At 44.0% G+C, this 23216-nt stretch overlaps 3 protein-coding genes across 7 annotated transcripts; all 3 read left to right on the top strand.

Moving 5' to 3' along the window:
* The first annotated feature begins 467 nt into the window (after positions 1-467).
* On the top strand, positions 468-18780 carry LOC117828055 (gastrula zinc finger protein XlCGF57.1-like). Of its 5 annotated transcripts, XM_034705026.1 has the most exons (4): positions 7332-7985; positions 9277-9590; positions 10803-10907; positions 13636-14765. In XM_034705026.1, the coding sequence occupies exons 1-4, from the start codon at positions 7793-7795 to the stop codon at positions 14635-14637; spliced, it is 1614 nt and encodes a 537-aa protein (XP_034560917.1). In that variant the 5' UTR covers positions 7332-7792; the 3' UTR covers positions 14638-14765. The 5 variants fall into 5 exon arrangements, with proteins under 5 accessions (XP_034560921.1, XP_034560920.1, XP_034560919.1 ...); XM_034705029.1 differs by lacking the exons at positions 7332-7985; positions 9277-9590; positions 10803-10907; positions 13636-14765 and adding exons at positions 490-878; positions 16399-16456; positions 16904-18780; XM_034705028.1 differs by lacking the exons at positions 9277-9590; positions 10803-10907; positions 13636-14765 and adding exons at positions 16388-16456; positions 16904-18780 and having other exon boundaries at positions 7322-7907.
* LOC117828060 (zinc finger protein OZF-like) lies at positions 4362-6201 on the top strand. Its single transcript, XM_034705038.1, has 2 exons — positions 4362-4858; positions 5052-6201. The coding sequence occupies exons 1-2, from the start codon at positions 4675-4677 to the stop codon at positions 6008-6010; spliced, it is 1143 nt and encodes a 380-aa protein (XP_034560929.1). The 5' UTR covers positions 4362-4674; the 3' UTR covers positions 6011-6201.
* A 1161-nt stretch (positions 18781-19941) lies between the features above and the next one.
* On the top strand, positions 19942-23094 carry LOC117828056 (zinc finger protein 160-like). Its single transcript, XM_034705032.1, has 2 exons — positions 19942-20595; positions 21473-23094. The coding sequence occupies exons 1-2, from the start codon at positions 20412-20414 to the stop codon at positions 22648-22650; spliced, it is 1362 nt and encodes a 453-aa protein (XP_034560923.1). The 5' UTR covers positions 19942-20411; the 3' UTR covers positions 22651-23094.
* The last annotated feature ends 122 nt before the right edge of the window (positions 23095-23216 follow it).

The following is a 23216-nucleotide window of genomic DNA, read 5'->3' on the forward strand; positions in this document are numbered from 1 at the left end:
CAAAGCATTACAATACAGTCAATAAAATCAAATCAGATAAATATCAGATTTATGAAATAAAATAACTACAACAAAAACCATTAAACATTATCAAAATAAAATATCAGAAAAATAAAGTAAAATCAATAAAATAAAATCAGATAAATATCAGATTAATAAAATAAAATCACAACAATAAAATCAGATGAATATCAGATTAATACATTAAAATCAATTAAATATAATCAGATAAATACCAGAAAAATAAAATGAAATAAAAACAACATTACAGAAAATAAGATGGAATCAAATAAAAATGGTAATAAAGGAGTCCGGGGCTTTAAATAAATTACTCTAAATTAAAAGCCACATTAAAAAGGGAAGTTTTTAGTTTATAGACTTCTCTCAATCTTATTTCTATATAGAAAATGTGAAGTCGCCTCTCCAGCAGGTGGCGGTAAAGCTCCTTAGAGTTACTGACATTCAATAACAAAGAAAAAACACGAAGAAGAGTAGAACCCGGAAGTATAATCACTCAGTGGCTAACATGCTAATTATTTCCGTTATCCCTTCTGTTACAGATTCGGACTCATCTCCTGATGACTTCCTGTTAGAGTGAAGGTTTAGAAACTCTCCTTTTTATTTCATCATGTCTTCTCTTTGATATTTCATCCCTGTCCGGATCCTGAAGTTAGCTTAGCTGGAAACAGACGGACACAAACAGAATCCCAGTGATTAAAGGAAATATTTAAAGATCAGATCAAAGTGTTAAAATGTCTAAAGTCCAAACTCTGAGAGGATTCATCAACCAGAGACTGACTGCAGCTGCTGAAGAGATCTTTGAGCTGTTTGAAAGAACCATAGCAGAGTACGAGGACCAACTTAGAGGATCTAAAGAGGAGCAACACAAAGTCCTGGACCCGGAAGTCTGCACACAGAAACCAGGTTGGTGGTTTAATGTGGATCCAGTCCCATCTTCCAGACAGGACTCAGTCTGATCTCATCTTAATCCACCATGAGCAGAGCACTTTGCAGCATTTAGCAAGTTACAGTGGCAAGGACAAACTTCCTTTAACAGGCAGAAACCTCCAGCAGGACCAGACTCATGTTAGACACACATCTGCTGAGACCGTGTTGGAGAGAGGGATAGAGGGAGATGAAGAGAGAGAGAGATGATAGTGGGGAGACGGATAGTAGTAGTTGTAGCAGCTGGAGTCTGGACCACGTCCACAGCAGCAGAGATCCAGAGGAACCTACGAGACAAGGGAGCTCAGGGACTCCAGAACCAGGTCTAAGAAAAGAGAGAAGAGAGGGAGACCAGAAGAAGGAAAAAGAGGAGAAGAAATGGGGAAGGAATGAGAGAAGGAAAGACAGAAGGAAAGAAAGAGAGAGAGAGAAGTGAAGAAAGAAAAAAAAAAAGAGCAAAAAAAAGAGAGAGAAGGAAAGAAAGAGAGAGAGAAGTACAGAAAGAAAGAAAGAAAGAAAGAAAGAAAAAGGAAAAAAGAAAGAAGTAATAAAAGAAAGAAAGAGAGAGAGAAGGAATTAAAGAAAGAATGAATAACAGACCCCAAAAAAGGAATCTACAGCAGAGATCCAGAGGAACCTACGAGACAAGGGAGCTCAGGGACTCCAGAAAGGTCTAAGAAAAGAGAGAAGAGAGGGAGACCAGAAGAAAGAAAAAGAGGAGAAGAAATGGTGAAGGAATGACAGAAGGAAAGAAAGAGAGAGAAGTGAAGAAAGAAAGAAAGAGCAAAAAAAAGAGAGAAGGAAAGAAAGAGAGAGAGAAGTACAGAAAGAAAGAAGCCATGAAAGAAAGAATGAAAGAAAGAAAGAAAGAAAGAAAGAGCAAAAGAAAGAGAGAGAGAAGGAAAGAAAGAAAGAAAGAAAGGATGAATGACAGACCCCAAAAAAGGAATCTACAGCAGAGATCCAGAGGAACCTACGAGACAAGGGAGCTCAGGGACTCCAGAGAGGACAGGGACCTGTACAAGAAGCGAGTTCAACACACCCGGGTGTCATCTGGTGATCTGGTTTCTCAGAGTCTGACAGAGGAGACTCCACTGAGGGGGTCAAGTGAGAAACCATGAAGTAGAGACGCGATGAGTCAAATCTGAACAACCCCCCCCCCCATGTTTCAGATCTGAAATGTGAAATGTTCAACTTGTTCTCCACAGACGTCCAGCAGCTGTTGGCGAGGAAAGAAGAGGTTCCCCCTGAGCAGCTGCAGAGGAGCTCCAGTCTGGACCAGGAGGACCCACCAGAACCACCACACATTAAAGAGGAGCAGGAGGAACTGTGGAGCAGTCAGGACGGAGACCAGCTTCAAGGGGGGGCGGATTTCAGCTCGTTGATACTCACTCCTGCTCCTGTGAAGAGAGAGGAAGACGACGGAGAGAAACCTCAGTCCTCACAGCTTCACGAAAACCAAACCAAAGGGAACGGGAACAAGAGCTCGCTCTCTGAGTCTGATACTGATGACAGCAGTTGGGACTGGGAGGAGATCAGGGGCTCCCAGTCTGGTGTGACAGTCCAGAACAGTGAGGTCCCTGTAGCTGGTGTGGAGGGTACCTCCTCTGAGCGGGCAGCGGGAAGCAAAGAACACCTGCTGAAGTACAGCCGACGCAAAACAGGACCCAAACCGTTCAGCTGCCCGGTCTGCGGGAAGCGATACCTGAGGAAGAACTCTTTAACGACTCACATGAGGCATCACTCGGAGGGGACGCGCTTCAGCTGCTCCGTCTGTAAGAAGACTTTCCCCTGGAAAGGAGACGTGGAGCGGCACATGAGAGTCCACACCGGAGAGAGACCCTTCAAGTGCTCCGTCTGCGGATCCAGGTTCGCACAGAGCTCCACGTTGAACCTGCACTTAAGAACTCACACCGGAGAGAAACCCTTCTCCTGCTCCGTCTGCCAGACCAGCTTCAGCCTGAGGAACAACTTAGTCCTGCACATGAGGTGTCACACGGGAGAGAGACCGTACAGCTGCTCCTTCTGCGGTAAAGGATTCGCTCTCCGGGGGAACCTGAAGCGCCACCTGATCGTCCACACCGGAGAGAAACAGTTCGGTTGCACGGTGTGTGGGCAGAAGTTTGCACAACACGTGACTCTGAAGAGACACATGACGGTCCACACGGGGGAGAAACCCTTCAGGTGTTCGGTGTGCGGTAAAAGATTCGCACAACAGACTTGCCTGACGAGACATTTGAGCATCCACAGGGAGGACGCCGTGTCGTCGCAGGAATGAGGCGACACAAATCATCTTAATGTTTGAAGAACGGCGCCAAAGACAACGACGAGTTCAACCCAACTAAACGTCACATGAAGTTAACTTCGTCAGCTCCTGAAACACGAGAGACTTTTCAGACATGGTTTAAAAACCGCAGAAGAAGAGATCACTTCATTATCTTTCTGAGCATGCTCAGTCTGAACTCTACGTCCCCTGATCACACCACCGACTCTAATTCAGCCGCCATCAGGACTCACTTTACAGCGGTTATTGTGACTACAGTGCATGATATTGTGAGAAGGTTTAAAGTTTATTTATGTTTTTATTTATTACATTTGAACAAAGTTAGAAAAGCCTTATATAACCTTCATCTGAAGTGTAAAAACTGTAAAGCTACCATTTTCCTTCTTGCGTTACTTTATCTTTTCATTCTGTTTCATAAGACGACACTGCAAGTTTTATATACAGTTGAAACCAGAAGTTTACATACACTGTATAAAAAGACACATAATTGTTTTTGTTTCTCTGTCTGACATTAAATTAGTCTAAACTTTTCTTGTTATAGGTCAGTTGAGATTACCAAAATTATTTCTATTTGCTCAAGTTCAGAATAATAAGAGAGAGAATTTATTAGAGGTTTTAGTTTTACATTCTTCAAAGTCAAAAGTTTACATACACTATGATTACTGTGCCTTTAAACAATTTGGGAAAGCCCAGAAGATGATTTCATGGCTCTAGAAGCTTTTGATAGGTTAATTGACAACTATTGACTTAATTGGAGGCACACCTGTGGATGTATTTTATAGGCACAACTCAAACACACTGCTTCCTTGTGAGACATCATGGGAAAATCAAAAGAAACCAGCCAAGATATCAGGAAAAGAATTGTTGAATGTGTATTCATTTATTTCTATATTAATTCTAATATAAGTATATATACAGAAGAGGATTAGGGCCACTGATTAAAAAAAAATTGAGGTAAAACATTTTTTTAATTATTATTATTATGAGATTAAAGTCCGAATTCTGAGATTAAGGAATTCTGACTTTAATCTCAGAATTTTGACTTTTTTTTCCTCATAATAATAATAATTATAATAAAAAAATGGACCTTGATTTTTGTATTTATTTTTTTGATCAACACTCCGATCCAGTAGGTGGCGATAATGCGCATGCTCAGTGCTGCCCGCCATCAGAGAACAAACCAAAGAAGAAGCAGGAAATAGCCGTAGCCGAATCACGGACACATTGCTTGAAGAGGTGAAGGACCTTCATTCTGTGTTTGGATAAACCTCTCTGAAGATATGAGATGTGTTTATGTTTATTCATTATATTTAATGTTTGGAATATAACCTGGAGCCCGACGCTGCTAACAGAGCTAGCATAGCTTGATTGCAGGAAATAGACGGAGCCAAACATAAAACAACAGAGTAAATCTCGTGATGCCTGAACTGTGAACAGTTTTAAAGATGTCTAAGATCCAGATTATGAGACTTTTAGTGAACCAGAGACTGACTGCAGCTGCTGAGGAGATCTTTGAGCTGTTTGAAAGAACCATAGCAGAGTACGAGGAGCAACTTAGAGGATCTAAAGAGGAGCAACTCAAACTACTGGACTCTGTTTACAACCCGGAAGTCCAGTTACACAGAGCAGGTTTGGACTGTTGTATTATTATTCTCTCACTTTAATCTAGTGTGAAATCAGCTGTGATCCTCTCACTGCTTTAGCAATGTATTTGTTTTGTTCTAATACTTTTCTTTATGTCATAAACAAAGGGAAACGTGTCGCCTAGTTTAAGCGCATCATGCTATTACATAGTAGTTTTAATGTGTTTCTGTCTCCACAGACTTCCACCAGCTGTCAGTGAATAAAGAAGAGGTTCCCCCTGAGCAGCAGGAGAGGAGACCCAGTCTGGACCTGGAGGACCCACCAGAACCAGCACACATTAAAGAGGAACAGGAGGAACTGTGGAGCAGTCAGGAGGGAGACCAGCTTCAAGGACTGGAGGAGGCGGATTTCAGCGCGTTGATGTTCACTCATGTCCCTGTGAAGAGTGATGAAGATGGAGAGAAACCTCAGTCCTCACAGCTCCATGAAAACCAAACCTCTAAGCGCTTGCTGTCCTCTGAATCGGACACTGATGACAGTAGTTTTGATTGTGATATCATGAAATCACATAAAGAGTCTGAAAGGGGTGTGAAGTATAGAACAAGAGAAACATTTAGCTCCCCTGATCATGCCACAAGCTCTGCCGCAGAGGGTCTGAAACACAACGGAAGCGAAAGCAGTCAGAAACCATTCAGTTGTTTGATTTGTAAGAAGACTTTCCCGTTTAGAGGAGACGTACAGCGACACATGATCACGCACACAGGAGAGAGACCTTTCAAGTGCTCCATCTGTGGCTCCAGGTTCACTCGAAGTCAAACCCTGAACACACACTTAAGACTCCACACCGGAGAGAAACCTTTCAGTTGTTCAGTTTGCGGCACAAGTTTCAGCCGCAGACACAGTTTGGATATACACATGAGGACTCACACGGGAGAGAAACCGTTCAGTTGTTCAGTTTGTGGTAAAAAGTTTCCAACGCGCCGGAATCTGAAACGACACTCGGTCATCCACACCGGAGAGAAACGGTACGGTTGTTCACTGTGTGGTCAAACATTCGCACTACCTGGGACTCTGAAGCGACACCTGACGGTCCACACGGGGGAGAAACCTTTTAGATGTTTGGTTTGTGGTAAAGAATTTACACGACAGTTTTGTCTGACGAGACATTTCGCCGTCCACAAGAAGGAGGCTGCGTAGTTTCATTGTGACGGTTCAGTAGGACGGAACGGATACGGAGGCCGTAATCAATCTGCTTATTGGTCCAATTGTTGTGAACAGGTTACCCGGGAATTCCACCAGATCCGTGTCCAGTATGTCTCTGATCCACTGCGTTGCGGCTCCCTGCTCTCTCTCATCCGTCAACTCCCACCGGCTGCATTTCAGGACCTCCGGACAGCTGGAGTCATGTGACCGAGGTTTCCTCACAGTAATCCCTGAATCAAGGATTCTCCTCCTCCTCCTCCTCTCATCATCCATGTTGTCTTTCTGGTCCTCTGAAAACCTCTGACCTGTTGACTCCAGGCCTGGCTCCGCTCATCATGACTTTGGTTTGTTGTTGTAGTTAAGTGAAATACGATCTGGTGATAACACAGAGTGTTTTATTCTGAAAATTAACCGGATGTTTTCATTATAAATATCTTAGAATCATCAAAATGTTCAAGAAATATTTTTAAAAATCACCTTTTGTTTATTTTTTGTGATTAAATTTATGAACCATAAAGACAGAACCTTGTTTTTTTTGCACCAGGCTTTAAAAAGTAACATTTAACACAGAGTCTAATGGGGTCTGACTCACTTTTGGAGTCAGGCTCAAGTGGACACTCAAGGTACTGCAGGTACCAATACCACAAAGTATTTTCGAAGATTTTAAGATTACTAGTCTTCCAATGAGAGGCACAGCTGCCTGCAGGAACACTGCAGCTGTTGGCGAGGAGGCTCAAACTCCGCCTCTTTACGTCACACTGGCTCGACAGAAGCAATATGGCTGCTGCCGCCGATTGGTCTCAAAACAGCTCTTCAGAAACGGATGGGTGACGTCACGGATACTACGTCCATATTTTATACAGTCTATGCTTAAAACTCACTTTTACTCCCTGGCTTTTAATACAGCATGAGAGTTTATGTTGGTCTCTGTTTGTCTTTTGATGTACTGTATTTTAAATTTTACTATTATTTATTTCTACTGTTTGTATTTGTTGTGCAGCACTTTGGGAACCTTGTTGTTTTTAAAATGTGCTATATGAATAAAATAGATTGGATTGGATTATTATAATTGATTTAGTTATTTAATTTATTTCTTATTTTTTAATTAATTCAATTTCGTTCTTCATTTTCTTTTTTTTTTTTAAATCATTTTTTAAAAATATTTTTATTTATTTATTTGTTACTATTATATATATTTATATATTGCTTAGTAGTTTAATTTTTCTCTTTTATTATTTGTTTTCATTATGGAGAATGTAACCCGGATGTTACACTCCGGGACAGCAGGTGGCGGTTAGCGATCCGCCATTAAAAAGAGAGTAGAAGAAGAAAGACGCTCTAGATACCGGAAGTCCACTAGCTTTCCATTGCTAACATGCTAACTCTCTTTGTTAACACGAAAGTTCCTGTATTATAACCTCAGGAAAGTGTGAAGAAGTTTAGATGTCTTTGTATGAAAGTTCGGGTTGTTTCTCCTCTTTTTAAACACTGTTTAGTTTAGAGTGATAAAGTTAGCATCACGGTAGCTTGCTCGCAGGAAATAGACGGAGCCGGATTTGTGACAGCGCCAAAAACAATGGAGGATGTGTAAAGTTTATTCCATCTAAATAGTCCAGATAACTCTGACAGGAGAACTCAGAAGTTTTACAACTATCATTGTTTTTCATGAATGATTTCACCCGGGTACATTCGCTGTTTATTAAGTCAGCTTAGCTTGGTTCCAGGAAATAGACGGACCCAAATTCAAATTTCCGTCTGCAGAGAAAGTTTTTAAAGATGTCTAAAGTCGACACTATGAGACTTTTAGTGAACCAGAGACTGACTGCAGCTGCTGAAGAGATCTTTGAGCTGTTTGAAAGAACCATAGCAGAGTACGAGGAGCAACTTAGAGGATCTAAAGAGGAGAACCAGAGACAACAGAAACTACTGGACTCAGTTCTCAGTCCTGTAGTCCGCTTACACAGAGCAGGTGAGTACGGTTCTATTGTTCTTCTTATTTTTACCAGATGATAAATCAGCTTTCATGATCTGCCTGCTTTTAAAATGTTCAAAGTGACCACGTTGGACTTCTTTCTGGGTGTGTAAATAATACTACAAATCCCAGAATGCACTGCAACAGCTTGCTTGCAGATCAAGACCTCCCTGCACCTGCTTCTGTTTACTGCTGGTAGCTTAATGAAGCATGTCGCTGCACTGTGATCATCAACATGTATGAGTCACTGAGAGCTCCAGAGCCGAGCCGGTCTGATGGGAGACTCGGATGCAGATTCCACCAGATCTCTCTGCTGTGGTCCCAACCTGCATCTCACTGATGAACTGAAGCGAGTTCACACAGATCAGCAGTTTATTAGCTCAGATATTAACATTTGAAATGCTCAGCTGGAGTGGAGAGAGCATGGCTGACAACTGCACACACAAAGCAAAGTCAATCAATCAATCAACCTTTATTTATAAAGCGCCAAATCACAACAAACGTTATCTCAAGACACTTTTACAAACAGAGCAGGTCTAGACCACTCTATGTCAAATTATGAACAGAGACCCAACACCAAGACAGGATAAGACTCAGTCTGACCCCACCTTAATCCACCATGAGCATTACACCTCACAGTATTTAGCAAGTTACAGTGGAGAGGACAAACTTCCTTTAACAGGCAGAAACCTCCAGCAGGACCAGACTCATGTTAGACACACATCATGCCTCGACCGAGTTGGGTCTTGAAAGAGGGATAGAGGGGAGTAAGAGAGAGAGGTGATAGTGATGAGACGAGTAGTAGAAGCTGTTGCCGCTGGAGTCCAGAACGTCCGCTGTCTGCGGCAGCTCAGAGGGACCTACGAGACAAGGGAGCTCAGGGACTCCAGAAAGGTCTATGGTTAGTAACTTTAATGGGACAGGAAGAGTTAAAGTGAGAGACAGGCAGAGAGAGGAGAGAGAGGGAAAGACAGGATCCCAGTGTGTCAGTCTAAGCCTATAGCAGCATCACTAAGAGCTGGTCCAAGCCTGATCCAGCTCTAACTATAAGCTTTATCAAAAAGGAAAGTTTGAAGCTGACTCTTAAAAGTGGAAAGTATGACACTGAGTGCGGCACACTCCCACGCTTCATCCACAGCTCTGCTCCAAGCTACGAGCTGCTCTGAAAGATCCCACCGCTCACAAACACAAACATGAATGAACCTGCAGCTGAAGAAAGGTCTTTTTAAAGAACATCACGCTGTCACAGCTTCCTGAAACTCTGTCTGTGTTTTATTGTTCTCCACAGACGTCCAGCAGCTGTTGGAGATTAAAGAAGAGGTTCCCCCTGAGCAGCTGGAGAAGAGCTCCGGTCTGGACCAGGAGGACTTTGAGCCACCACCCATTAAAGTGGAACAGGAGGAACTGTGGAGCAGTCAGGAGGGAGAGCAGCTTCAAGGACTGGAGGAGGATATCAGCACGTTCGTCCCTCCTGTCCCTGTGAAGAGAGAAGATGATGGAGAGAAACCTCAGTCCTCACAGCTTCATGAAGACCAAACTGAAGAGAACGGATTGAAGACTTCACAGTCCTCTGAGACTGATGACAGTAGTTTAGAGTATGAGGTAATGAAATCTCAGTCAGGTCTGAACCCTGACGACTCCCGTGACATGACAAACACGAGGACCATATCAGTCGGCTCCTTGGAACAAGCTCGAAGGTTTGACCAAGAAGAAAGATTTCTAGAACTCGAGGCGATCAAATATAAGCGTGAACCTTTCAGCTGTTCAATCTGTAAAAAGAGTTTTCTGTGGAAGACCGGCTTAAAGGTTCACATGACGACCCACTTTGGGGAGAAACCTTTCAAATGCTCCGTCTGTGACGCATCATTTTCTCGAATCTATTTCCTGAACGCACATCATAAAGTTCACCCAGAACTCAGCACCTTCACCTGCTCGGTCTGCGACGCTAACTTCACTCGCAGTCACTATTTAAAAAACCACATGAGGATCCACACGGGAGAGAGACCGTTCAGCTGTGCAGTCTGTGGTAAGAGTTTCACCACAAATGCAATCCTGAAAAGACACTTGCTCATCCACGAAGACGAGAAACCGTTTCAGTGTTCGGTTTGTGGAAACCAGTACACACAGCTTGCCGGTCTTCAACGACACGCGGCCACGCACACGCAGAGGAAACCGTACAGCTGCCTGGTCTGTGGTAAAATATTTACCCACGAGAGAACGCTGAAGTCGCACGTTGTTATCCACAAGTTTGAGGGAGAAGATTTTCAGAGCATGCCGGTCTGAAAGTGGTCTTGATCGCCCGCTCAGAGACCCCGTTTGTGATTTTTTAACACGATGTGTCAAAGTCACGTTAGTTAGAAGTTAAAAGCCAGGATGTAAATGATGCTGATGCTAAATGAGCAGTTCAGCATGTCTTCATGTTGGTCTCAGAGTTCGTTATTTATTTGCTTCTTAGGTGAATTTCACAGGAACATCAAGAGGAGCATGAAAGAAGCTATTATTTAAATCCAAAGCTCTTTTTGTTTTACACTCCTGGTGTGTTGTGTGGTGTAACATAAATAAAGAAACGTTGAAACTGAACATTATCTGTGTTTATTTGTGAGAGTCACATGTCTGGCCTTTCTAGCTTCAAGTGTTCCGTGTATGAGAGCCTGAATGACTTTAATACAGGGACAGGTTTGGACTACTACGGTGCCTGATGCAGCATCTGATGAGTCCGGAGTATGTCAATAAATTCAAACGTGCAAAGAAATAAAAAAACACTGATTTTGCTGCACTTCACTCATTGTTGCTTTTCTCTCTTTTTCCTTTCAGGCTGTGGATGACTCTGGTATGCCAGGCATGGACAGAGTTGACCGCTTGGCAGAGTGTCTGGTGGAGTTGAGGAACCAACCCTCTCTCACTCTCACAAACCAGCAGGTCAGGAACATTCTCTTGCTACTTTCGCTCTGTGCCCTGTCATACAGTGGGCACCCCTCTGAGGCTGCTTAACAGTTTACTCTGTCTTCACAGAAAACGATCAAAGTGGCATGTCATTCATTTTCTTATCAAAGCTGAGTGCTGGGGTGTTTTCAAGACAAAAACTTTAAGTGTAGCAATATTAAATTGTAGGAAATTAAATCAGATGTCAAAAATAGGCTGTGCAAAAGTTTGGGCACCCTTGTCATTTATTGATTTGAGTACCTGTAACTACTTAACACTGATTTATTGGAACACAAAATTGGTTTGATGAGCTCATTTAGCGTTGAACTTCATAGACCGGTGCATCCAATCATGAGAAAAGGTATTTAAGGTGGCCAATTTCAAGTTGTTCTTCTCTTTGACTCTCCTCTGAAGAGTGGTGACATGGGGACCTCAAAACAACTCTCAAATGACCTGAAAACAAAGACTGTTGAGCATTATGGTTTAGGGGAAGGCTACAAAAAGCTATCTCAGAGATTTCAGCTGTCAGTTTCCACTGTGAGGAACATAGTGAGGAAATGGAAGGCTACAGGCACAGTTCTTGTTATGGCAGACCAAGAGAAATATTGGAGAGGCAAAGGCGAAGGATGGTGAAAATGGTCAAAAAGAACCCACAGACCACCTCCAAAGACCTACAGGATCATCGTGCAGCAGATGGTGTCAATGTCCATCATTCAACAATTCAGCACACTTTGCACAAGGAAAATCTGTTTGGGAGAGTGATGCAGAAGAAGCCTTTTCTGAGCACACGGACAGAAACAGAGTCCCTTGAGGTATGCAGAAGCACATTTGGACAAGCTAGCTTCATTTTGGAATAAGGTGCTGTGGGACTGCTGAAACAGAGATCGAGTTATTTGGGCATAACAAGCGCCGTTATGGATGGCGGCGAAAGAACACAGCATTCCAAGAGAAACACTTGCTACTAGGGGTGAGCCCGACTAAGGATTTGCTTAGTGGAATCTGATTCATCAGATTTTGCCCGTAGTGGATGAATAGTGGAATGTTTGTTGTTTTTCCTTATTGACCCAAAGTCTGCATGATGGTGACCGCATGACAATATTACACATAACCCTTTACAATTAAGAGACTCAGAGCTTAAAGTCAAAGGGACAACAGAATATTATAAGTATAAAACTTAGATTTTTTAAATCTATATCACAAAAACAACGAGGTGATGAAGGAGAGAAAACTCAAATAAGACCACCATCAGTTAAACATGGAACAACGCTCCACTATAGAGTAAGGAATCAGGAGATATTTAAACAGTGTTCACACAGCAGAGAGCAGCACTGCAGAGGGTAGTCTGTCCAACTTAAGACTAAACATTTGTATAATGTTCAAAATCAAACCTGAACCAGCTAAAGGGTTTTTAAATCTCTTAACAGAACCTTTTAAAACAGTCTTTCATCTCGTCTTTGTCCGCTTGAGTCTTTTCAAACTGTACGTGAGGAAAACCATCGTGTGTACGGGCAGAAGTGCGCTCCTGTCTTTGTTGACTGTAAATCCTGTCTTTGAGAATATCCTCTCTGATGGTGTGGAGGTGGATGGGATGCTGTGGATTGTTTTTGAGGCTTCAGACACCTTTGGGTATCCCTCCTGGTTCTTTTGGCCCCGTACAGTTTTTGTGTGGTCCGGTAATCCTTGATCTCACAGCCCTCTTCATGGAGCTGCTCCTCATCTTCATCACTAGTTTTTAAGGATCAACTGAAGTTTTATTTCCTGACATTTTGAGCTGCCATGAACGTAGAAAGATTTAAAGACCAGCTGAGGTACGTCTGCTCCACAGGTCCCGTTAAATGGGAGAGTCCACCTTTAATTACCAGGGGAGATTTAATTACCACTTTAAGGAGATTTAACACTTCAAGAGCTGTTCTCAGAATTACATTCAATAAGTCTATATTTATATCAAAATAGGATATATGAGACACTATTTTTACAGGAAACAGGAAAATAATGTAACATTAGACATTGAGCACCCCCATGGTTTGAATGGAATGATCCACGTTTCATATGCAGATATTCAACTATGAGATTGGCAGTCGACTAAGACTCGTTTGAACCAATCGTCCAATATTCCACTATTTGGGGTCACCCCTACCCACAGTAAAATTTGGTGGAGGTTCCATCATGCTGTGGGGCTGTGGGGCTAGTGCTGGTACTGGGAATCTTGTTAGTATCAGAAAATTCTTAAGATTAATGTTCAAGAATCTGTCCCAAATTTGAAGTTACCCCAGGGTTGAATATTTCAACAAGACAACGACCCAAAACACGGCTCAAGATTCTCTCAGGCATTCATGCAGAGGAACAAGTACAATGTTCTGGAATGGCCATCCCAGTCCCCAGACTTGAACATCATTGAAAATCTGTGAGATGATTTGAAGTGGTCTGTCCATGCTCTGAAACCATCAAGCCTAACTAAACTGGAGATGTTTTGTAATGAAGAGTTGACCAAAATAACTTCACCCAGAATCCAGACACTCATTCAGGCCTTAGGAAGCATCTAGTGTCTGCTATTTCTGCAAAAGGAGGCTCCAAATGTATGCACTTGTCTAATAATCACCCAATGATTTATGAATGAAAGTAATGGAAATTGTCAGAGGTGCCCAGACTTTTTCATACCACTGTATATGTTCATACCTGCACGCTTCTTTGTCTTCTCATGTGCTCCTGTGATCTCTCTGTTCAGGTGAGCAGCATTGTTGCTCTGTGGCAGAACCTGCTGGATTATGACAGGCAGAGGGTGGTGTTCGCTGCCAGACACCAGAGCAGGCTGGACGCAGGGAGATTCCGATCTCCTAAAAAGAGGCAGGAGTTCACTCCAGGGGGGGAGAGCTTGAAGAGGCATGCTCTCACCACCACAGCCCCGCTTGCCCAGTGGCCAGACTGCTGCCGCCTGATTGAGACAATCTTCATCAGGCTCTGTGCCATTCATCGCAGTCCCAAGAAGAGGGGGACTGGCACAGTTTCTAGATGGGATTTGATCCTAGAAGATTATCGGAAGATCAGGCGGCTAATTCTGGCCAGTGGCGCAGTTATGCAGCTGACCACCATGCAGCTGGTGGATGTAAGCCACACCACAGTGGTGCAGTGGCACAATAAGAGGGTCAAGAGGCAGGACAATGCAGTGCTGAGGCAGGGACTGAACTTGCCCAGCCGCTTGTCTTCGGCAGCTGACTCTCTCTTCCCTGCTAATGTGCGCCTTCAGTTTGCACCCCCCCCACCAGGCCCGGCTCACCACTACCCCCTACCAGAGAGCACCGTGGGGCAGGCAATGACTAAGAGGAGGAGGCTCTTCCCAGCAGCTTCAGCAGCACCAGCAGTTGCTCAGCGGCAGATATTTCCTGTTACAACTTTGGTCCCCCAGCTGCACCCCCAGCAGCAGTTCTTCCTGGCTCCACCCTCGGTCCCCCGACTGCATCCCCAGCAGCAGTTCTTCCTGGCTCCACCCTCGGTCCCCCAGCAGCTCTTCCCTCTTCGTGTGGCTGCTCCCGGTCCTGCTGCTCCTACTGCTGCTGCCACTCCTCCAGTCCGCCGCAGAGTGACCCGCCGTGCAGTGCACAACACGTGCAAAAAATGTGGTCAGTTCCGGACGGTGGAAACTGGGCATAGTCAATACAAGGGCACAATTTACTGCCCTTCTGTAGAGACTATGCCCAAGGAGCAGTGGCTGGAGCAGATGAAACAATAACAACAATAATAAGTAATATATATATATCAGTATATATATTTACACTTACATATAGAGAGAGATATTTTACACTTCTGTAAATAGTTGGTTTGTTTTTTACTTTTGACTTATAAAAATGATTGAATGAACAGATGGAGTCAGTGAATTTTCTTAATTTCAGAGTTCCCTTATTAGTATTACTTTCAAATAAAAGTTTGGGGAAATAACCTACTCTTTAAATATTCAGGATACATACTTTATTCATTTTAACATTTATATTATATTATCTATTAAATATTAAGATAATTAATAAATCATTTTTTTAATTCAATGACAAAAATGTATAAACACTTAACTCTATCATCAAACAAGAACACTTCCAGATAGAGTTGGTTTTTTAAATCTGCCCAAGGCGGGGATCGAACTCGATACCTTTGGATCGATGCAAATCAGAATCAAAGAACGGCACGATGTACAGATTTACTATTCTATCTGATAAGACAATACAGCGTAACACTTGGGTTTATGTAAAGAAGCTTCAAAATGATTCAATTGCTTTCTTTTTTTCCTCTCTTTTTCCTTCTCCCCCCTTCTTCCTTTCTTCCCCCCTGCGTACAGTCTATTGTTCCCCAGCTTTGGCCCAGTCCATAGGGACTTGGTTTGGGAACTGAAGGGTTGCCGGTTCAAGTACCAATATGGATGAATGTATTTTTGGACATGCTGCACACACAGTATATACATACAATCATGCACACACCTGCAGTGAACATGTTTAGGGAGAGATGTCAGAGTGAGGATGCTGCCGTCAACCAGCGCACCCCAAGCAGTTGGGGGTTCGGTGCCTTGCTCAAGGGCACCTCGGCACAGCCCAGGCAAGTGAACCAGCACCTCTCCAGCCACCAGTCCGCTTGCCAAACTTCGTCGATACTGGGACCCTTCGGTTCCCAAGCCAAGTCCCTATGGACTGAGCTACTGCCGCCCCAATGACACATGATACAATACAAATTTATTTTGATATTTTTTAAATAAATGTAAAAAGGTGAGAATATATGTATGGATCATAAATATATATCTTTAAATGTCTTGATTTATTAAAAACAGGCAGATTAGAGGTCCTGTTATTTGATGGAGTTTTCAGTTCTTCCAGATGGGGGCAGTGTTCCTCCACCAGAGTAATAGCCTGCCCATTAAACACCAACGAAGAAGAAGAATGCTACAGATCTGTTGCTAACAGTTTCCGTTGGAACATTTCTCTCCCTGAAAGCTTCCCAGCTGACAATAACAACCTTTATCTCCCCCAATAACTCACTGACGAGGACTGGGGGAAGATGATGAAGCCGACAGGATGATCTCAGAGCTCACAGACTCTCTCCTCACAGAGAAGGATGCTAGTAGCTTCGTTAGCTAGCTCACTGGAAGTAGACGGAGCCGGAGCTCGGCTACTCTTCACTAAAGGAGTTAAAGAAAGAGACATAAAACTACATTTATGAGTTAAAAGAACCAGAAACACCCTGGGACACCTGGATGGTTCCACATGTCTGAGAATATTCGAAGTGTGAAGTTTCTACGAGGTTAGCTTGTTAGCTTAGCTCTGCAGCTGCAATGGACTCACAGCAGATCTGATGGTTTGTTTCTGGAGGAGAACTACTTTTTAAAATGTCTAAAGTCAAAGTGCTGAGAGAGTTAGTGAACCAGAGACTGACTGCAGCTGCTGAAGAGATCTTTGAGCTGTTTGAAAGAACCATAGCAGAGTACGAGGACCAACTTAGAGGAACTAAAGAGAAGCAACACAAACTACTGGACTCTGTTTACAACCCGGAAGTCCTCTTACACAGAGCAGGTTAGTCTGTTTGTTTTTATCAGCTGACACTAGGAGAGTTTAAAGTTGTTAAAGCTTCGTGTGATGATTACAGCTCCTGTTTATTTTTCAGGATGTTCCCATTAAAGTTACTAACCATAGACCTTTCTGGACTCCCTGAGCTCCCTTGTCTCGTAGGGTCTGTCATTCATCCTTTCTTTACTTCTTTATTTCTTTCTTTCCTTTCATTCCATCCTTACTTTCTGTCCTTTATTTGCTTTCTTGCTTTCTTTACTTCTTTCTCTTTTTTCTTCCTTCTTAGTTTCTTTCTCTCTTCCATTCCTTTCATTCCTTTCTTTCTCTTTTCATTCCTTCTTTCTCTCTCTTATTCATTTTCTTTTCTTTCCTTCTTTTCTTTCCTCCAAGTTAAAGAACACCACGCTGTCACTGTTTCCTGAAACTCTGTGTGTTTTTTATTGTTCTCCACAGACGTCCAGCAGCTGTTGGAGATTAAAGAAGAGGTTCCCCCTGAGCAGCAGGAGAGGAGACCCAGTCTGGACCAGGAGGACCCACCAGAACCACCACCCATTAAAGAGGAACAGGAGGAACTGTGGAGCAGTCAGGAGGGAGAGCAGCTTCAAGGACTGGAGGAGGATATCAGTCCGTTAATATTCCCTCCCGTCCCTGTGAAGAGAGAAGAGGATGATGGAGAGAAACCTCAGTCCTCACAGCTTCATGAGAACCAAACTGAGGAGATCAGATTGAGGACTTTACAGTCCTCTGAGTCTGAGACTGATGACAGTAGTTGGGAGTTGGAGGTAAGGAAATGTGAGTCAGGTCTGAACCCTGACGAGTCTGACGGTAATATGACAAACACGAGCATGACGAGCTTTAAAGGGAAGGAACAACTTCTAGAACACAATCCAGGCAGCAGAAAAAGACCAGAACCGTTTAGTTGTTCAATTTGTAAAAAGAAGTTTCCATGGAAAGCCTCCTTAGAGCGACACATGATCACACACACAGGAGAGAGACCTTTCAAGTGCTCCATCTGTGGCTCCAGGTTCACCCGAAGTCACTCTCTGAGCTTACACCTCAGAGTTCACTCAGGAGAGAAACCTTTCACCTGCTCGGTCTGTAACACAAGTTTCAGCCGCAGACACAATCTGGATATACACATGAGGACTCACACGGGAGAGAAACCGTTCAGTTGTTCAGTCTGCGCTAAAAGATTTCCAACAAAACGAAACCTGAAACTCCACTCGGCCGTGCACACCGGAGAGAAACCCTTCAGTTGTTCCATTTGTTGTCGCAAATTCGCTCTCCTCGGGACTCTGAAGCGACACATGACGGTCCACACGGGGGAGAAACCCTGCATGTGTTCAGTTTGCGGTCAGAGTTTCGCCACACACGGGACTCTGAAACGACACATGAACGTCCACAAAGGAGAGAAACCGTTCAGTTGTTCAATTTGCGGCAACAAGTACACCCAGCGTGGAACTCTGAAACGACACATGTCCGCGCACATGGACGAGAAACCGTTCAGTTGCTCCGTTTGTGGTAAAAGATTCACGCAGGGTGGAACGCTGAAGCGACATATGGTCGTCCACATGGAGGAGAAACCTTTCGTCTGCTCGGTTTGTGGGAAAAGGTTTGCGGAGCACGTCAGTCTGAAGGTGCACCTGATCGCCCACTCGGAGACGACACCATGTTCGTGATTTTAGCGGGACTCCTCTTCCACGTGTCAAAGTCATGTTTCCTCAAACACTGCTCCATCTTTAAATCTGACGCCGCGTGTACGGGGTCCCACATGTCTAAGGACACTCTGGACTTTGTTTTTACTTTTGGTTTAAATGTTGATGTTGTTTTTAATCAGCATGTTCCTAGAAAGTTGTGTAGTAGATAAAGATGCTCAAGCAGCAGGTACGACCTCAGCCTGGAGAGGACCGTCAAGAAAAGTCCACTCAAGAGCATCAAGATCCACAGACGTCTTCAGGAAAGAGACTACGCCTGTCACATCCCTTGTATGAAGACTCTCCTGAACCAGAGACGACATCAGAGGAGTCTTACCTGGGCTAATGAGGAACTGGACTGGTGCTCAGTGCTCCAAAGTCCTCTTCGGATGAAATGTTTGTGTTACATTTGGGAATAAAGGACCCAGAGTCTGGAGGAAGAGTGGAGAGGCACAGAGTGGAAGTCCAGTGTGAAGTATCTGTAGTCTGTGATGGTTTGAGGTGCCATGTAATCCTCTAGTGTTGGTCTGCTGAGTTACAGCACTTCATGCTTTATCAGCAGGACTTGGCCCCTCCCCACATGAACTGTAAGCCATAATCATCACAATTCTAAGAAATAAAAGTTTGAAATATTTCCCTCTGAGTTTAACTTTTTTAATTGAAGTAATGAAATAAAAACACTTTCCATGATATTCTGATTTACTGAGACGCTCCTGTATATGAAGTGTAATTATAAACTAAAATTTCTGTTGCTGAATCGAAGGCATTTTGTATGAAGTAGTTTACAAATAACTAACTTGGACTCTGTGGTGGCATCAGCCATCTTCTTTGGAGTGGTCTGCTGGGGAACCAGCACCTCTCCAGCCACCAGTCCACTTGCCAAACTTCGTCCAAACTGGGACTTAAACGGGCGACCCTTCGGTTCCCAAGCCAAGTCCCTATGGACTGAGCTACTGCCGCCCCAAAGACACATGATACAGTACAAATTTATTTTGATATTTTTTTAATAAATGTAAAAAGGTGAGAAGATATGTGATTATTGCAACGCCCTCCTCACCGGACTCCCCACCAAACTCATCAACAGACTGCAACTCATTCAGAACTCGACCGCCCGGATCATCACCCGCACCAAATCATCTGACCACATCACTCCTGTTCTCATCCAACTTCACTGGCTCCCTGTACAAAACCGCATCCACTACAAAAACCTTCTCCTCACCAACACAGCTCTCCACAACCTGACCCCCACTTACCTCCAAGACCTCCTTCATGAACACACTCCCTCCCGCTCCCTCCGCTCAACCTCTGCTGGACTCTTAACCATCCCACCGTCACGCCTCAGTACCAGGGGTGCCCGAGCCTTTAGCTGCTCAGCACCCAGACTCTAGAACTCCCTCCCCCCACACATAAGACAGTCAGACCCCACAACATCATTCAAATCCCAACTCAAAACTCACCTTTTCATACTGGCATATTCCCTCTAACTGGACTCTCTGCACTCCCCTAGTTTTTGGTTTTTATTTATTACTCTTTCTTTTTGTTTGTTTGTTTTTATGATGTTTTAATGATGACTGTTTTTATGATCTGTAAGTTGACCTTGGGTGATTTGAAAGGCGCCCAAAATAAAATGTATTATTATTATTATTATTTTTTTTTTTATTATTATTATTATTATTATTTTGTAGGGATCTTAAATATATGTCTTTAAATGTCTTGATTTATTAAAAACAGGCAGATTAGGAGTTTTCAGTTCTTCCAGATGGGGGCAGTGTTGCTCCACCAGAGTAATAGCCTGCCATTAAACACCAACGAAGAAGAAGAATGCTACAGATCTGTTGCTAACAGTTTCCGTTGGAACATTTCTCTCCCTGAAAGCTTCCCAGCTGACAATAACAACCTTTATCTCCCCCAATAACTCACTGACGAGGACTGGGGGAAGATGATGAAGCCGACAGGATGATCTCAGAGCTCACAGACTCTCTCCTCACAGAGAAGGATGCTAGTAGCTTCGTTAGCTAGCTCACTGGAAGTAGACGGAGCCGGAGCTCGGCTACTCTTCACTAAAGGAGTTAAAGAAAGAGACATAAAACTACATTTATGAGTTAAAAGAACCAGAGACATCCTGAGACACCTGGATGATTCCACGTGTCTGAGAATATTCGAGGTGTGAAGTTTCTACGAGGTTAGCTTGTTAGCTTAGCTCTGCAGCTGCAATGGACTCACAGCAGATCTGATGGTTTGTTTCTGGAGGAAAACTACTTTTTAAAATGTCTAAAGTCAAAGTGCTGAGAGAGTTAGTGAACCAGAGACTGACTGCAGCTGCTGAGGAGATCTTTGAGCTGTTTGAAAGAACCATAGCAGAGTACGAGGACCAACTTAGAGGAACTAAAGAGAAGCAACACAAACTACTGGACTCTGTTTACAACCCGGAAGTCCTCTTACACAGAGCAGGTTTGTCCTATTCTGTTAATAATCTCACTTTAATGTGATGTTAAATCAGCTGTCATTATCTCCTGACCCTTTCTCTTTTAAATGTAGGAAGTGACAAAGTGTGATACTGAAAGCTAGCAGCAGATGGCAGCATGAGACGTCTCAGCAGCAGAGATGAATGTTGGGAGAACACTGATACTTAGAAACTATGCACACCAGGATCCAGCAGCTCTTATCTGCACCTGGTTTACAAAGAGCAAAGTTGATAACGTTCATTTTTTCAGCCCGGAACCTACGGTCTTGGGACCTGGGTCTCCTCTCCATCCCCCGGACTAAGCTGCAGACTTTTGGAGACGGAGCCTTCAGTGTGGCAGCCCCTACTCTGTGGAACTCTCTCCCTCCCTCCCAACATCTGCAGCGCCCCAACCCTGGACACTTTTAAAGAAGCAGTCACCTTTTCCTCAAGGCCTTTCCCCGTTAGATAGTGTTGTCCCTACCTACCCCCCAGACCCCCTACCTGACCCTGTGAAGCCACCTTGGGTTTCTTAAAAGGCGCTATGTAAATACCAGTTATTATTATTATTATTAAAACATAGCACAGATTACTTCAGGGCTGTACTCCTGTCTGTGATCGGCAGAGTCAAAGACATTAAGACGTCATCCCGACTTAATGAAGAGAATTATTTTAGACTTTCTTTGGGAATATAAAAAGCACAGACTTTCCCTCAGGATGGTGGTCTGGGTGTTTAAACTATAACTGATGTGTGCATGCAGAGAACATGCAAACTCCACACAGAAAGGCAGCACCACGGTGTCTGCTGCTTGCAACATCGGGTTCACATCCTGCGAGGAGTTCTTAGTTTTACCGGTTTTCTAAAGCTGTTGTTGATCTTCACAGATTCCCGGAAACCCTCGGTGAAAGAAAAGGCGGTTCCCTCTGAGCAGCAGGAGAGGAGCCCCAGTCCAGACCAGGAGGACCCACCAGAACCGCCACACATCAAAGAGGAACAGGAGGAACTGTGGAGCAGTCAGGAGGGAGAGCAGCTTCAAGGACTGGAGGAGGAGGAGGAGGTAATCAAGTTCACTTTCTTTCCTGTGAAGAGTGAAGAAGACGATGAAGGGGAACCTCAGTCCTCAAAGTTTCATCAAACCCTACCTGATGAAATCAGGGAGGATGATGGAGAGGACTGTGGAGGATCAGAACCAGACATAGACTTTAATCCAGGGAGTGATTCACATCCAGCTACTCACGAGGAGACGTCCCACTCCTCTGAGACGGTGACTGATGATAGTTATTACGACTGGGAGGAGACCACCGAGCCTCAGTCAGAGAACACAAAAGAACCCGTCAGTGAGAAGGACTCTGGAGACGCGTTCATCAGCTCCTCTGACTGCGCTGCGAGCTGTGACCAAAAGGAACAACTGCAGAAACGCAGAAGAGACAAAAAAGGAGAGAAACCGTTCAGCTGCTCGGTGTGCGGGAACAGGTACCACATCAAAACCTCTTTAACGACTCACATGAAGCTCCACTCGGAGGGGAAACGCTTCAGCTGCTCCTTTTGTAAGAAGCTGTTCCTGGCCCGAGCGGAGATGGTGACGCACATGAGAGTCCACACGGGGGAGAAACCCTTCGGCTGCTCCGTGTGCGGCATCCGGTTCGCTCAGAGCTCGAACTTGACCTCGCACTTACGGGTCCACACGGGAGAGAAACCGTTCAGCTGTTCAGTGTGCGAGACGAGCTTCAGCCTCAGGAACAACTTACTGTTACACATGAGGATCCACACCGGAGAGAAACCCTTCAGCTGCAACGTGTGCGGGAAAACCTTCGCCCTGCACGGAAACCTGAGGAGACACTTAAACGTCCACACGGGGGAGAAACAGTACAGCTGTTCGGTTTGTGGTCAGAGTTTCACTCAACACGGGACTCTGAAGAGACACATGACGGTTCACACGGGAGAGAAACCGTTCGGTTGTAATAACTGTGATAAGAAGTTCGCTCGGCAGGAGTACGTCAAGAAACACAAGTGTGTGGGCGAGGGCACGGGAAACCCACAACAAGGGTCCGACATAATCTGAGCTTCATCTCACCCATCGGAGGAGACGCCACATTTTTAAAGTGTGTTCCCTGTTTGATCATTCACCTTATATCGTGCCTTTTGTATCTTATCTCAGTCCCTCCAGGAAGTTGGGATTTCACGATCCCAACTATCAACGCAAATTCAACCAATCAGGCCTCACAATGTTATACAATCACCTTAACCTCAGCCCCTGTATGTCATCGGTGACATCATCAATTTCACTTCCTTGGAACATAAACGTAAGTCCTCACTTGATCGGCACTTCAAAACACGCACAGAGAACGGGTGAAGAGCGAGGACAGCAGGCAGGACGAGTGACCATGACAACGCTGTTATTTATAGATACTAGAGTTATTATCCGAGGGGCTCAGTGTTAGCTCGGTCTCTACCTGCAGCAGGTGAGCTTTAGGAACCAGGAAGGAAACACAAAGAGAGAGAGAAAGAAAGGAAGAAAAAGAATGAGAAAGAGAAAGAAAAAAGAAAAAGGGAAAGAAAGAAGAAAGAAAGAAAGGAAGAAAGAAAGAAAGAAAGAAGGAAAGAAGTAAGGAAGGAAAGAAAAAATGA

This window comes from Notolabrus celidotus, chromosome 16 (genome assembly GCF_009762535.1).
Source record: "Notolabrus celidotus isolate fNotCel1 chromosome 16, fNotCel1.pri, whole genome shotgun sequence".
In the NCBI taxonomy this organism is placed as follows: Eukaryota; Metazoa; Chordata; class Actinopteri; order Labriformes; family Labridae; genus Notolabrus; species Notolabrus celidotus.

Excerpts from the sequence above, each read along its gene's own strand:
- LOC117828060 (XM_034705038.1), top strand. The coding sequence starts at position 4,675 with ATGTCTAAGATCCAGATTATGAGACTTTTAGTGAACCAGAGACTGACT. Across the intron at positions 4,859-5,051 it reads AGTCCAGTTACACAGAGCAG|ACTTCCACCAGCTGTCAGTG; the intron begins GTTTGGACTGTT and ends CTGTCTCCACAG.
- LOC117828055 (XM_034705026.1), top strand. The coding sequence starts at position 7,793 with ATGTCTAAAGTCGACACTATGAGACTTTTAGTGAACCAGAGACTGACT. Across the intron at positions 9,591-10,802 it reads ACAGTAGTTTAGAGTATGAG|GCTGTGGATGACTCTGGTAT; the intron begins GTAATGAAATCT and ends TTTTCCTTTCAG. Across the intron at positions 10,908-13,635 it reads TCACTCTCACAAACCAGCAG|GTGAGCAGCATTGTTGCTCT; the intron begins GTCAGGAACATT and ends CTCTCTGTTCAG.
- LOC117828056 (XM_034705032.1), top strand. The coding sequence starts at position 20,412 with ATGTCTAAAGTCAAAGTGCTGAGAGAGTTAGTGAACCAGAGACTGACT. Across the intron at positions 20,596-21,472 it reads AGTCCTCTTACACAGAGCAG|ATTCCCGGAAACCCTCGGTG; the intron begins GTTTGTCCTATT and ends TGATCTTCACAG.